Source organism: Petromyzon marinus, chromosome 9, assembly GCF_048934315.1.
Source record: "Petromyzon marinus isolate PM22_M1 ecotype Great Lakes invasive population chromosome 9, UKy_Petmar_22M1.pri1.0, whole genome shotgun sequence".
Taxonomy (NCBI): domain Eukaryota; kingdom Metazoa; phylum Chordata; class Hyperoartia; order Petromyzontiformes; family Petromyzontidae; genus Petromyzon; species Petromyzon marinus.
The window spans coordinates 2,690,362-2,704,880 of NC_133675.1; the positions used below are offsets into that span (position 1 = coordinate 2,690,362).

At 54.4% G+C, this 14,519-nt stretch overlaps 1 protein-coding gene across 2 annotated transcripts in view; it reads right to left on the reverse strand.

Annotated features, from left to right (window-relative positions):
* LOC116940704 (peroxisome proliferator-activated receptor gamma coactivator 1-alpha-like) overlaps positions 1–14,519 on the reverse strand; it is a 140,947-nt gene that overhangs the window by 62,400 nt on the left and 64,028 nt on the right. The window contains exon 1 of one of the 2 annotated variants that reach the window (XM_076065818.1): positions 10,364–10,641. The exons of the other annotated variant lie outside the window; for it this stretch is intronic. Coding sequence (XP_075921933.1) covers positions 10,364–10,426 — 63 coding nt within the window. The 5' untranslated portion in view covers positions 10,427–10,641. Of the gene's footprint in view, positions 1–10,363; positions 10,642–14,519 lie in introns of those variants that run through there. 2 annotated transcript variants of the gene reach the window in all.

The following is a 14,519-nucleotide window of genomic DNA, read 5'->3' on the forward strand; positions in this document are numbered from 1 at the left end:
AAACCAAAGAATGCGTGTCCTCTCGCTCTCTCTCCCTCTCACACTGCCTCTCTTCTCTCGCTCTCGCATGCACCGCGGTCAAAGTCCGCAGCTTCATTTTCCGATCTTTTTTTTTCTATTCCTGAAAACCGCGACCAGTCCATGTGAATAATTCACCAGCCGTAGCGGTGTGGGGGGGGGTGCTGGAATCTGTGACGTCAAAAATGCAGTGCGTGGAGTTTAACTGTGACGTTTTGGGTCGGTAGGTGAGGAGGTGAGGTACGTAAGGAGGTAGTGGGCACATTTGATCGAGCGCAGGATCATTGCTCACTCGCGCTCATGAAACGTTGTTTGTCAATTAGGAGCTTAAATCATCAAAGTCGAATACAAGTGTGTTCCCCACCCAGCACCGGGTGGTGTCCATCTCCATAGGCTACCATCAAGCCAGTGGTGGTAATTCCACATTCCTATGGCAGGAAGCAGGATACGTCCCAGACCAGCACCGCTGAGTGTCACGTGCTTTTTGTTCAGGGGGAGGGGGGCCCTGCTGGACAGACTGACACATTGGCCCGGGTTGCTCAATTTGCATTATTATACGGGAAATAAATAACACCATTAATAATTATTGTGATATTAACGGATGACTAATTACCTGCCCGCTGCGTGCGTCCGCGGTAATGCAGACCCCAGCATTGCGCTCGTGGAAACATTTTGCCGCAGTAAGAAATGGGAAATTACAGCATCCTCGCGGCCGATTAAATCTCCCACAATAGCTTATTACGGGGCAAAGTGGTCTGAATTTAAAAGCGGCGTAATGCATATTTAACAAGCCGCTCCTGCCTCGCTTTGTGTGTTCGTCACGACTTCCACTTGGAGAGCCCCCCCCATCAAAACAAAGGCCACGCGGCTGAAATTGCAAACACGCACCGTGGCACTCGCCACCATCCAACGACCCCCTCCCACCAACCCATCGCTTCAGATGGGACACGAGATCCTGATTGTCCCTGTAGCTCGGCCTCTCCTAAATGAGCACCAGAAAGCTTCGACGGCAAACCACAGAAGGCGGCATTGTGTGCGAAACCGCTCCTCGTACGAAAGGCTCAGGGTTAATGCGGGCTAATTTGGGAGTGCGTCTCTGGTCAAATCGCCGCCAGCCAGCGCAAGTCGTACATAAATCACGGGGGGGGGGGGCGGGTGGTTGCGTGGGGAGGGGGGGTGTGATGTGGGTCTGACTTGTTTTTAATGGCATACATTCTAAAAAACACACTTTTCCACTTAAAGCTCTAAATTATTCTTGACGGGACAATTTGGCACATTGCTGAGGCCGGCGCACGGGCTAAGGACGCACGGCGACAGTCCACGTGTCAGGCAGGCCGCTATCGGGAATCAAAATGAGTTATTTACGATCTTTTGAAATTTCTGGCACGTACAGTGTGTATCGCGCCGGGTCCCCATAAGGCTGGCACCGCTCCAGGAGTGGCTCGGCAATCATCAGCCGGTGCCCTCCCCTGACGCGCGAGCCGAGTCGAGCTGTCACGGGGTCACTGCGAGTCTTAATGGGGGACACACAGACGCGTGGTGGGGGGAGGAGGGGGGTCATCACAATGCCACGCCTGTGTTCCGCGCAAATTAACAAAAAAAAACTAAACTCGATAGCATCGCCTTCTTGTACCATTCGCGCGGCCTTGGAACGAAGGAACACACAGCGAGCTAACGTTTCGGACAATGGCCCTACTTCAGAGTAGAGGAGCGCGGGGTTGGGGGGGCGAAGAGGGTGGGGGGGGCAGATAGATTGTATGACTTGTAATTGAGCTGGGCACTTTACGCTCTGCTTTCCTGGAAATGTTGAAAACGATGACGCATGGAGATATTTTTTTGTTGTTTTCCTTCTCATTGTAGGATATGTATTGACTGACAACCCCTTACAATCACAGAGGTGCCCATCGACTGCTGAACGCGTGCTGCACGCGTTCGGCAAGTCGAGGCGCCGTCTCTCTGCTGCGGACGCAGGCACCACAGTCACCGCTGTTGCGCCGAGCGGTGATGGCATCTCGACTTTAAGTTTATAGCACGTAGGCTTACCGCGACCAATGTAAATGGTGTGGATTTACTCTCGAAACACACCGGGGTGCTGTACTCGTAACGAATTGGCACGTTCTGATTTCGTGACAAACCTTATTTAACGACACATTTATATTAACGCGATCAAACCCCCCTCCAAAAAAACACCACCCCTCTGTTATGGGCGAACAAAACCTCCATTGCAGGATGTTCACGTTACGTTTTGCTGGTGACTCGTACTCTGCCGCCCGTGATCTATCTCTCGGGACGTGCGCATTCATCTGAGCTATGCCCAATGCGACGCGTTGCGCCGGACTGGGAGGAGCAAACGTGAACTTTGTTACAGTCGGTGGCGACTGGGGGGGGGTGGGGGGTGTCCAGATAAGGCGAGGTCGCTCGCTGCGCAGAACATTTCCAACTGAACGACTGCAGGCAGACAGACGCATACAAATAAACGTCGATATCTGCAATTACACGCATTTCCGGTGGAGCGGCGGAATAAGTAGTTAGAGCGCTGCGCTTTGAAACCGGACCCTCGCATGAGTTCGATTCCCGGCCACGGCCAGCATCAATAGCGAGTGATAGGTGAGTGAATCCTAAGAAACGCCCCCCCCCATCCCCCACTCCGCCCCCTCTTCCCCCGCTGCTCCAACTTAACCAGATTGGTGAAATATGGTTGAACAACCCCCACGATCGAGCAGGCATGGGGAGGCCGTCATCTAGTCAGAGATTAACAAAGGGCTATAAAACACGTATTTACGTCCTGCAGTTGTTGAGGGCCGACACCACGTGTCTCTCCTCTCCACAGTGGCTACCGTGACCCCTCCACCCACCCATCGCCCCGCCCCCCATCCCCCCCTAACCCCCCAGGCCAACCCGCACAAGCGCCTCAGCCGCGTGCCCTGTGCCACCGTTACAGAGGTCGGGAGAGTTGGCTGGGCTGGATGGGCGGGGGGAGCAGGGAGGCTTGCAATTTCACAGCCCATCAACCCCAAACACGTTTATAATCCAGGCGCCTGTAAGTAATAATAATAATAATCCGGACAGAAAAACCAAACTTCGCCACGTCTCCCCGGGGTGGTGTAGATAACGCGCCGCGACATCCACGCGCGGTGCGGACTGAGATCAGCGCCGTGTCGTTGTTAGCGCCCCAGATTCACGCGGCTATGGTAGCAGCACCAATAATAAGAACACACGGCCACATTCAAACGGAACACAACAACAACAACAACAATGCCACGGGCTTTTTGTGATTTATTAAAAGAAACAGCTCACATCCATCGCCCTGTTGTTGACGACTAGATACGTTTAAGAAATGGAATGCCTCTCCAATGCTCGTTGAAGACCTGCCTACGCCACGGGTGGACAGGTGGCACAGCAGGTAGCGAACTTTAGCTGTGCATCCGGCAAACCAGAGTTCGATTCCCGATCACGGATAACATCAGGTCCTGGTCCTCCCCCATTAACGCCTGCTCTCACTAAACTGGCGTGGTGAAGTATGGTAAAAACAACCCCCCTCCCCGCCCCCTCGGACCGTCCTGCAGTGGATTGACAACGGACTGTATGTATTGTCATAACTGCACGTCTAGATACTATACTACTATAATTTTTCATTTGACCAGATAAAGCCCACTAAGCTAGTCAGCTCCTTTTCAGACGCGACCTGGCCACGAATGATGGCACAACAAAGTGGCTTATCGCGTGTAAATGTATCGCAGCCAAATACTCTAAAGGCACATTGATAAAAAAAAAATCCACGCGACCACGGGAAGAAGATGCAAACTCCAAATATACAGGCGTCTAGGTCGGGATCGAACACCGCGACCGCATGTACACCAGGCGAGGGAGTTAACATCTCGCCACCGCGGCGTCTCCGAGCTGAGCCTCTGTGCAAATGTGGGTGCGCCTGGGATCAAGATGTGCGGTTGATCATAAAATGTTAATAGGAAGCAGCACGTCGTGTCTAAAAAGTACCTGTCAGCACGGGTTTAAATTACACCCGAGGGGTCCGTGTAGAATTAATCAGATCTGCCACATTAAAGGCAACAACTACTAATGCCACCAAGCATCTAGCGGGGCTATATTAAAATTTTATACGAGTGATGTTTTTTTTTTTCAATTACCATCTTCGGTTATTGTGACTCTTCGTCTGTGCCTCATGGTGTCGCGGCAAAGGAAGGCGCCGCTGGACGCACGCTCTCTCGCCAGGTGTGCACAGGTGCCGGATGTGAAATCGAGATGCGTGTGGATCGGCAAGAGGGTAAGCTGGTTTCACGAACGGATGGAACAGAATCCTCGCCGCCACGATCATTGACAGCGGCGTCGTCGTCACCATCATCGACAGCAGGAGCAGCCATCGATTCTCCACTGCTGGATGAAGGCCTCCTTCCCCACACCACGGTTCATCTTTGTATAATAAAATAGCATTGCATAGATGTCTAACGTTTCGGGTAACGGCTCTCTTTCAGAGAATGTAGAAAGAGCAATCAGGCCGCATGCGGACGATCAGAAGTTGGACGTTGCTGTAAGCTCCGAGAACTCCAAGTCACTCCTGAATAGGTTTGGCTGCTGCTTTGCCTGCGCTCGCCGAGGGTAATTTCCCAAAAAAGGTTAACAGACTCTTGTCTGCATTTTTTCCCCCTCTCTGTTCCCTTTCCAATCACACGAGGCGAGGTTTTAACAAAAAAATAGAACCACCAGCGGTGGTTTTTGTTTTGTTTTTTTTGTTCGTTCTGTCGGGCTGCTGCCTGGAGAGACCGGCACTGCAGTGCGGCCTCTCCAAGTGTCGCTGTGTGTGTGGGGGGGGGGGGGGGGGGGGGGTCTAGCGGGTAGCGCTACGCTGCGCTACCAACCCAGCGACCCGAGTTAGATTCCCGCTCACGGCCAACAGCAGAGACGATTATCTGAACCGGCCCTGGGCCTCCCCTCGGTCGACTCAGCCTCAGATGAGTACCGGGTGCGGTGTGTAAACATTGCCACTGGGGAGACAAAGGCGGCCGGGCGTGGTCCTGGCCACCCACCCCCTCGTGTGCCGTGCTACTCGCTAACAGCACTTGCCCCAACAGTCTGTTAAGGCTACACGGGGGATCTTTGTCATTTGTTTGGGGTGGGGTTGGGGGGTTGTTTTACAAAGTCACGCTGAATTGTGAATCCGGCAAGACCGTGCCCATGCCTCGCTTTGTTCCACGCGGCCAGCGCTACGTGCACGGTTGCGGGTTCAATCCCGCACCTCAGCCAGGTGGCAGAGCCAAGCCGAGGCGATGCTCTCTCTCTCTCCCCCTCCCCACAGCCACCCTCTTCCCGGTAATCCCAGTCACAGTGCCATATCGCGCCGCCTTCATCTGCTACAAGACGCAGATTTTCATTTCAGACAACAATTCAATTGCGAGTGGTGGGGGGGGGGGGTTGTGCTGTTTGTAATGTCCTGTTGGCTCGTGTTGTGTTTTGTTAGCTCGTTTCTCTTGTTTGTTTGTTGTTGTTGATGTTGTTGTCGTGAGCCTAAATTGCTTAATGATTTCTGTGCAGCCGAGCTGGTGTGCTGAGCGCGCGCTGCCTCCAATTTAGGTGGCGGGGGTCTGAGCTTTATTATTTTTTTAATCTGAGCTGCAACCCAATAACAAACAAACAAAAATAAGAAAGACTTCAAGATATCAAAATTTGAGACGTGTGGCTGTAAATGAGCCGACATGACTGGCTCTCCCGCGAGGCCGAAACTCTGCAAACCACTCAAAGCGCCGTCACGGATGGGAAGTGAAATGTTTATTGTTGTTGTGTTGTTCTTTTTTTGGCGTAAAAACTGATGACTATAATAATAACTGAAACTCCACGCTGCGTGCCATTACGAGAGACTGCGCGATAATTAAAATGTCTGGTATCTGTGATTGTCTACATTATTTTTTTGCGAAATGCTGATGCATCAAATGCAACAGCCGAGGCATCAAACCAAGCAGAGGGTTATGGTTTCTGATAAGCTCTGGAAATTATTTATGCCAGTTTAAGAGGACATCAAAGCTGTGACCATTTCCGTGCGGGGCAGCCATATCTGCAACGTCTCCCTCCCTCTCCGCCTCCACCCACTCCACCTCCCCTAACCCCTATCCCTCCCCTCCCCGCAACTCATCGCTTTACGGCTCATACAACGAGCCATGCACGGCGGTGGGAGGGGAGAGCGGTGGAGAGCGGGCGGTAGAGAGAGGAGGGCGGGAGCTGGGGAGAGGATGGTGGGATGAGGAGAGGGTGGAGAGAGAGAGAGAGAGGCGAGAGTGGCGAGCAGGAACTCGAGGTTCGCGTGTGTCTCTGCGCCCGGAGGGAAGTGACGCGTCCATCCATGCGCACGCCGATCCTCCAAGGAGACAGAGCGTCGCGGCACATGGTTCACATCAGCAACAGTAGCAGCAGCACGAGTGCGTGTGTGTGTGTGTGCATGCGTGTGAATGTGTTTATGTAATGGGGGAAGCGGTGGCGCAGTGGTCAGCGCGATGCGCTGCGAACTCGGCCACCTGAGTTCAATTCCCGCTCGCAACCCACCAGTGACGATTATCTGAACCAGTCCTGGGCCTCCCCTGGGTCGACTCAGCCTCAACAGAGTAGCTGGTGCAATGTCCAAACATCACCACAAAGGCGGTCGAGCGCGGTGCTGGCCACCCACCCCCTCCGTGTGCCCTGCCGGCGGCTTTCATAGGTGTTCGCTAATAGCACTTTGCCCAACCGTCTGTTAAAGGCTACACCGGGGGTATTTTGTCTTTGCACGCGCACGCGCGCGCGTGTGCGCGTGCGCGTGTGCGCGCGTGCGTGTGTGCGTGTGTGTGCGGACGCTCAATTCGCGTAGCGCAGAACCGCTCGCCCCGCGCATCCCGAGTTCTCGCATTTGTTCCCACCCTTATATGGACCGAGACGCAGAAGTGGCTCGCGAAACAGCCCCGCGATCGACTCCGCCGAGTGACACGGAAAGAAACTCCCGCTCCCTGCCAACCACACGCGGTGCCTCTCCCCCCAACACACCCCAACACACCATCCCCATCCGTGCGTTCGCAACCCAAGCCGCCCGGAGCTGGCTACGATGTCACGGAGGTTGGCACCGCGCATCGGCGGTGCAGCCAGGGATGCCGATGCCTTTTTTTATATAAAATAAATAAATAAAAATAACAAATGAGTAACGGTCTCGCACACGTGTCCACCACTTGTGACTGACGAGCGCAGTGACAATGCTTAGACGGGGCAAGAGACTAAGGATGGACGCGCGGGGCAGACAGAGAGGGTGGGTGGGTGGGTGGGTGGCTGGGTTGGTGGTGGGTGGGTGGGTGGGTGAGTGACGGGTGGTGGGTGGCTGGGTGGTGGCAGCAGCAGCCAGGAGATATAATAATCTGAGGTCACGCTACCATTGATTGCCCTTCATAAGGCACTCCACGTTTGAGTGTTGCGCGTGATTAGCTTTATTAATTAGTATTATTCATAACGATTTCCATTGGCCACCGCTAAGTTAACGGCTATGATTATTTGTGTGTGTGTTTGGCTTTTTCTGCTGCGTTGCCTTTTGTTTTCAGCAGAACCTTTTTTTGCAATTGTGCACTTTTTTTTTGTTTGAAGAGCGCAATTACACACGTGGGGATTGTGATCGGGCGCGCACTGAGATGTTACGGAGTGCGGATAGGAAGGAAAAAAAGTGCTCATGAAGCAAGTTGCGAAACACCCCCCCATTAATCACTGGGTCCCCGACTCAATCACGCGGACGCCACGCTCATTTGCGTGCAAATCTCTCTCTCTCTGCGTACGCCGCCACACTAATGGGAAAATGAACATTAAGTCCTGTGCAGTAGCAAGAGCGTAACGGTGCATCGACGATTGATCGATTGACATCGATTAGCAGCTAATGATGAGATTGATTGGCTGCAAGCGGCGTGTTTCGTCACAGAGATCTCCGTCTCGCCTTAGCCAATCAGAAACCACCTCGCGTGCACGTGATCCCTGCTGCACGGACACCGTGCGGGTCACGCCGCGTGCTCTCCGCTCTCGCTCACTCGGCGTGTCACGACGACGCGTATTCAGATTCATCGACGCGCGTCGTCGATTAATCGAGAAACCTCGCACTCCACGCGAATGCACCGAATCGTGGGAATGAGAATGCATCGTTTACGATTCATGCATTTAGGTTAACCGTAGAAACAAGCCGACGATGCGATACTTTATCGATGCGATAAAGTATCGCATCGTTGAGAAAGGGTGGCTGCCGTCGGAGCAGAGTCACACAATCGACTGAAGACAGCGAATGCGAGCGGGGCTATACATAGCGGGCATCTGGACAAGCCATGGTGAGACCCCATTGAATAATCACATGCGCTGTTGCACCAGAAATCCACACTGCTGCAGCCCTGGACCCACGCCCATGACCTCTGCCCCGCACCCCGGGCAGCAGAGATACCCCTCGCCCCTAGAAGTGAACGACTTTTGCTCCCCACCCCCGCCGCCGCCTCCGTCGTAATCCCACCCCTCACCCCCAACGAACAGTAACCCCTCCCCCCCAACCTCAATCCACGTGGCACGAGACTCTCTAAGCCTCTGCTAAGTGCTGTGGGGTCACGTGGCGCTATTTCTGATGTCGCGAGTCATCGCCAAGAGAACCTCGCTCAGGCAGCCTCTGTCAGAACGCGATGGCACGGACGCGTGGAGGTGCCTACAGCTTTAATCGTGTTTGGACGTCGTGGTCGTATTCAGGAAAGACTGTTCACTCGCCACGCCACTGGAATGTAGAATCGACACAACTGGACCAATGTTTCCAAAAAGGTGACTTTTGCTCCGCGTATTGATCGCTTGTCTGTCATCAATATCATAAGCATCGTCATATTATAGGAATCATCATTAGCATCATCATCGCCATCATCTGCACAGTTAAACAGTAATAATCGCTCAGCATCTTTCACAAGTCACGTAACAGCACTTCACCACTACCTGCTCCGTTACTCAATTACCTGGATTCGAACTGCCACGTGCTCGCCGCCCCGAGCGTAGAGTTCACCTGAGGCTGTCATCGTCCATGGTCAAATATTGGACACGACTCGAGTTTTCAGGATTTTTTTTTGCTCTGTGGTTTCAGGGTGAGACGGCACGGCTCGGCCAATATTTACGCACGGACGCCCTCCCTCCCTCCCTCCCGCAAGTTTTCATGCCACACTTGCCATTGTACGGAACATGTCGGGTCAATTTTGGCTCACAGCCGCGATTGTCTCTCCAATGTACACCGCCCAAATATTCCCTCGCTCAATCACGCGTCCACTCTACCGGGGTAACTTTTGAGTCGTTTCGAGGGGTGACTTTTGTTTGTTTCCATCACCAGACGTGGCGACGCTCGCCGAGCACAAAAAAAGAAGAACGTGCGGCCGCCCTGAATCTCCCCCCCCCCCCAACATGCTCACAGCCTCCTCTTCCAAGACCGCCGTCTCACGGGGAAAAGAGGGAAACGTGCTTTGTCGTAGGTGGGGGTGGGGGGGGGTGTCAGGGAGGGGTCGGGGGGGGAGATTACGGGAGGGGTGAATGTCAAGGTTAAAACGCTAAGTGATGTGTTTCTAACAATCTTGGCATTTGACTTACGGCTCGGGGTTGGGGAGGGTGGGGGGCGGGGGTACGGAGTGAGCCGGTTGCATGCGCGCGTGCACGTTCCACACGGTGCATCCCGCACACGCGCACGAGGGTAGCGACTGGGTCGCGGCATGCAGCATACAGCTCTCTCATTAAATAAACATGCGATCATAATAATAATAAAAGATACCGCTTGCCTCCGGCTAATATAGATTTTTACATCATGCAAAATATACCCCCGCATTTTTTTTATGATATTCCGATTGTGCATCGCCAAAGAGGTTTCGTCTCAACGGGGCCTCGCACGGCGGGTGATAAATCTCGCGTCTCGTCCCGAGTAACATCGCAGCGGCGTGCGTGTGCGACAGGCCGCGCTGCCATATGAATGTGGAATTTTCACAAACGCCTCGGAGTCGCCAACAGAGAGGAACGACGGTCATGGACGCGGTTTAACAGGAAGACACTTCCGTGATTTTCGTTAAAGCCTGCAACTATGTTTTGTTTCATTGACGGTAATGCGTGCACGCAATAGTCGACACGTGGCAGATGTCACGGGAGTAGTGCAGTTGTCAGTCACAAAATCTGGATATCGTCAAGCACACGATGTGGTCGTCAGGGAACGACTGTGCATGTCACCGGAGCCACGTGGTTGTCACAGACACAGTCTGCTTGTCAGGGAAGCGGTACAATTGTCACGGGAGTGTTGTTGTTACGGAAGCGGTGACGTTGTCACGGGAGAGCTGCCACTCACCAGCTGCACGGTCCAGTCTGCTTCGCTGTCCCCGTCGAGTGCGGCGCTCATCCCCTTGGGCATCTCCTCTCCACCCAGACCCTCACCCTCTCGGCGTGTGGAGCACAACGCCGCCGCCGCTGCTGCTGATGGCGATGTGTCGGGTGTTGAACACGACCGAAGCCAAGTCCGCCGAGTAACGCGGCATGCGCACAGGCGCGCTCACGTGTACACAGACGCGCGCGCACAGGTGTGCACAGGTGTGCGCACTGAAGCCTCCAGCAGGGAAATGATCCCCTCCTCCTCCCCCTCCCCACCCACTTACCCTCCCCCGGAACGCAAAATACGTGGGCCCAAAGCCGGAGCGACCCGGCCCCAAGGCGGTTTAATCAGTAATCAAACGCCGCCCCAACCTCCATCGCAAGAGGAATGGGCAGATTAGAAGTCACGGCGCCTTGCAAGTGGCCACGCGCGTTCGTGGCGCTCGCCGGGCGAGTCCTCGGTCTGGCTGTTGCACCGGCCGCGGAGTCTCCACTCACGCTGTCCCCTCTCCCTCGGGGGTACTCCTCTTGCTCGTCTAAGTGACCACCGGCTCGTGCAGATGGTGCAGCTGCAGGGGCGACTTGGAGAGTGAATGTTCCCTCCTCGCGTAACAAAGCAAAATAAAACGCGAAACGCACTCACGGTCTCCGCGCGCTGCGTACAAACGAGCGCGCGCGCGCGCCCGTTACACGCGTGAACCGCTGATAAACTTTCCCGGCTCGGCGATGGTTCGCGAACGCCGCTGCACTGCGATGGTTTGTCTTGACGTGGGGCGTGCAGCGCAAGCTGCATGCGCGGGTCGAGTTCGTGGCGGCTCCGAGCTCCGTCGCGGGAGTCGAGGCGCGGCGCTGCCCGGCACGCAGGTAGCAGAAGGGAAAGAGAGCGAAGCTCGCCTCGCTGACCCACTCTGAATGAACCATCGATCGTCGATGCGTGCACTTAGCGCGGCCTCAGCTCCCTCCTCCTTCCTCCTCTCTCCTCCTCCCACCCCCTACCCCACTTCTAGTCACACGGCCCGCACTTAGCCTCGCAACTCCCCCACTCCGGTGCGCTCGCGTCTCGTGCGGGCTAAGTTTGGGTTTGGAAGGAATGATGCGGTCACACGCGCGCTAGGGGACGGCTGGAATTCCGGCGGCACGTCACAGGACGCCACGAATAGACCCGTAGCTGCGGCAACTGCCATGTGACGCCCGCGGTCGAGGCTTGCGTGAGCGGTGCGCACAGGGAGGGGGAGAGGGGGAGATCACGGGAGAAGAGGGAGGGAGAGAGAGAGAGAGAGATGGTGTGTGTCTGTGGGGGCGAAAGGGGAGGGGGATAGGGGAGGGGAGCAAAGGGACAGCCGGGAATCACTGCTGTACAGGTCGTCACTGCGCCAGCTGAATATTGTTTGCGTAGCGCAACAACGGACTGGCATTTTTTTTTTGTCTTCCTGCTCTAGTGATGCAAGGACACGGACGAGCAGGGAAGCGCCTCGCCGCCAGCCAATCTGGCGCCCAACACAGCCCGGGGTTAGCCAGGACAAAGAAGGGCCAAGCGGCTGCCTTTTAGGGCCCGCGACCATCCCCCACGACAACCGAATCCCCTTGCGCAAAGTCACCACGACACCAGACGGCACGGCCTCCCGGTGCTCTCTCTGGCGAGAGCGCACCGGGAGGAGTGCAATTGCGCCGTTAGCAGCCCAGGAGAGGTGCACTTCACACAACATCAATAACAACAATCATCGCGACAAGTGGTGGCTGTAATCATTAATCTAATTGTTATTTTTTTTAAAAAAAAGTAATAATGATAAGGTTAATGAAACTTTAACAGAAGTCATATTTCGCTACGGCTCTGGGACAAAGGTGAAGGGGATGCTAGGGGAGTTGGCTGGGAGAGCGGCGATGGGGGGGGGGGGGCTGCAGGGTTATTTATGAGCGAGGGGGGACTAAGAGTGTCACTTATACTGTCATGACTCGCGAACTCAGTGTTACCCCCTCCCGCCCCCCCCTGCAAGAGACCCAGAGGGAGGAGACTTAATCAGTGTCGAGGGGGGGGGGGAGTGCGGTGTCTGCCCGCGTGGAGCGCGCCGCTCCCATTCAGAAGGTCGAGAGTTTAAAACCCGACCTGCGTACGAGTAGAGGTTGATTAAATCGGTACCGCGATGTGGGATGAAGAGCGCCACCCCACTGCGACTTTGATCCGAAGCCACGGGCGATTCATCGTCGAGTTTCTCCGAGCAGGGGAAACCAGATGAGCGCAACGTGGAGGAGACCGCTTCATTCATTGCGAAGCCGGAGAAAGAGCCCGTGGGTGGTGTTGTGCGGGCGCGTGATTATTGGGGGTGTTCTTGCACCACTGACGGTGAAATTTCGCGTCTCGGTCCACACCCCCCCACCCCTCACCTTGGCAGATCTCCACCCACCAAAAACCCCAACCTCTTCTTATGCGCGTCTATATTGTTCCGTGTATTGAATGAATAATGTATGTATGTCAGTGTATGCGGTTTCATATCAAGGTTCTGCGATAGACGGGCAGACCAATGGGCAACTTACGAAGCATATATTAGTCATGAATTAAACATGAATATGTACGGTATAGTAATAGTGATGAAAAAATGCTCAGTCAACGCACTGACAGTTGAAGACCTCTATGCCGTGTAACCATACTTCACCACAGTGAAGAGGGAGGGGGGAAGAGGCTGATATCGGGTAAGATTTCACTCGCCACTGGGGTTAGCTTGAACTCGAAATAGAACTCGGGTCGCCGAGGTTCAGAGTGGAGCGTGCTAACTACGTTTCCACCGTTCCAGTGAACATGTATGTCCAGCATACATTTCATTGCTATGCATTCCAACAAAAAACGGGATGTGTACATTGTTTATTTTATAATCCGTGTAATGAGCATCTGCGAGAGTATAGAGTAACTGGCCAGTAAACATCCAAGTCATCACTTGGCCCCGGCTTCATTGAAATGCACGAGGCTCTATGACTGTTCACTACGGTACATTTCCTTTTGGCCGACTTGTACGAGTCGTCTGAGCGTAAATCAATACGAAGGTTCGCATTTATCAGCCTCTGACCAAAACAAATACATCACTCGGGATGCGTCCAATGTCGTTAGGTCTCGAGGCCGCGTTCTTGTCGGACTTACGGGAAGCGCGCGCGGGACTCGCGGCGACCCGAGAACACCTCGGGTCCCCGGCGCGGTATTCTCCCCGCTGCGTTGCTCGCCGTTTAATTGCGAGCCAGGCAAACGCGCGCCCAGCTCCGCAGAGATACAAATCCCGCTCCGACTGAGGCTCACCTCCTCTCCTATTCGCGAGCCTTGCTCCTTGATTGTCACTGTAACTCGAGCATCCAACCCGACTCCGCGGGTCACCCACCCCCTCCCCGCCCCACCCCAGCCCTCACCCTCCTCGCTGTATCATCCGATGCTCGCCCCTAACCCCACCCCCCCCAAACGAGAATCTTAATGGGCTACAGGGTGTCCCCCTGTCTCCGTGATTAACGGTTCCTCTGCATGAGTGAATTACCGATGTTGCGGCCACGAGTGAAATGATGGCGCGAGTGTGTGTACACTCGTGTGTGTGTGTACACTCGTGTGTGTGTGTGTACACTCGTGTGTGCGTGTTTACACTGGTGTGTGTGTACACTCGAGTGTGTGTGTGTACACTGGTGTGTGTGCGTGTGAACACTGGTGTGTGTGTTTGTGTACATTCGTGTGTGTGTATGTACACTCGTGTGTGTGTGTACATTCGTGTGTGTCTGTGTGTGAACACTGGTGTGTGTGTGAACACTGGTGTGTGTGTACATTCGTGTGTGTGTGTACATTCGTGTGTGTGTGTACACTGGTGTGTGTGTGTGTGACACTGGTGTGTGTGTGAACACTGGTGTGTGTGTGAACACTGGTGTGTGTGTGAACACTGGTGTGTGTGTGTGAACACTGGTGTGTGTGTGTGTGAACACTAGTGTGTGTACACTCGTGTGTGTGTGTGTGTACACTGGTGTGTGTGTGTGTGTGTACACTCGTGTGTGTGTGTGTACATTCGTGTGTGTGTGTGTACACTGGTGTGTGTGTGTGAGAACACTGGTGTGTGTGTGTGTGACACTGGTGTGTGTGTGAGCACTAGTGTGTGTACACTCGTGTGTGAACACTG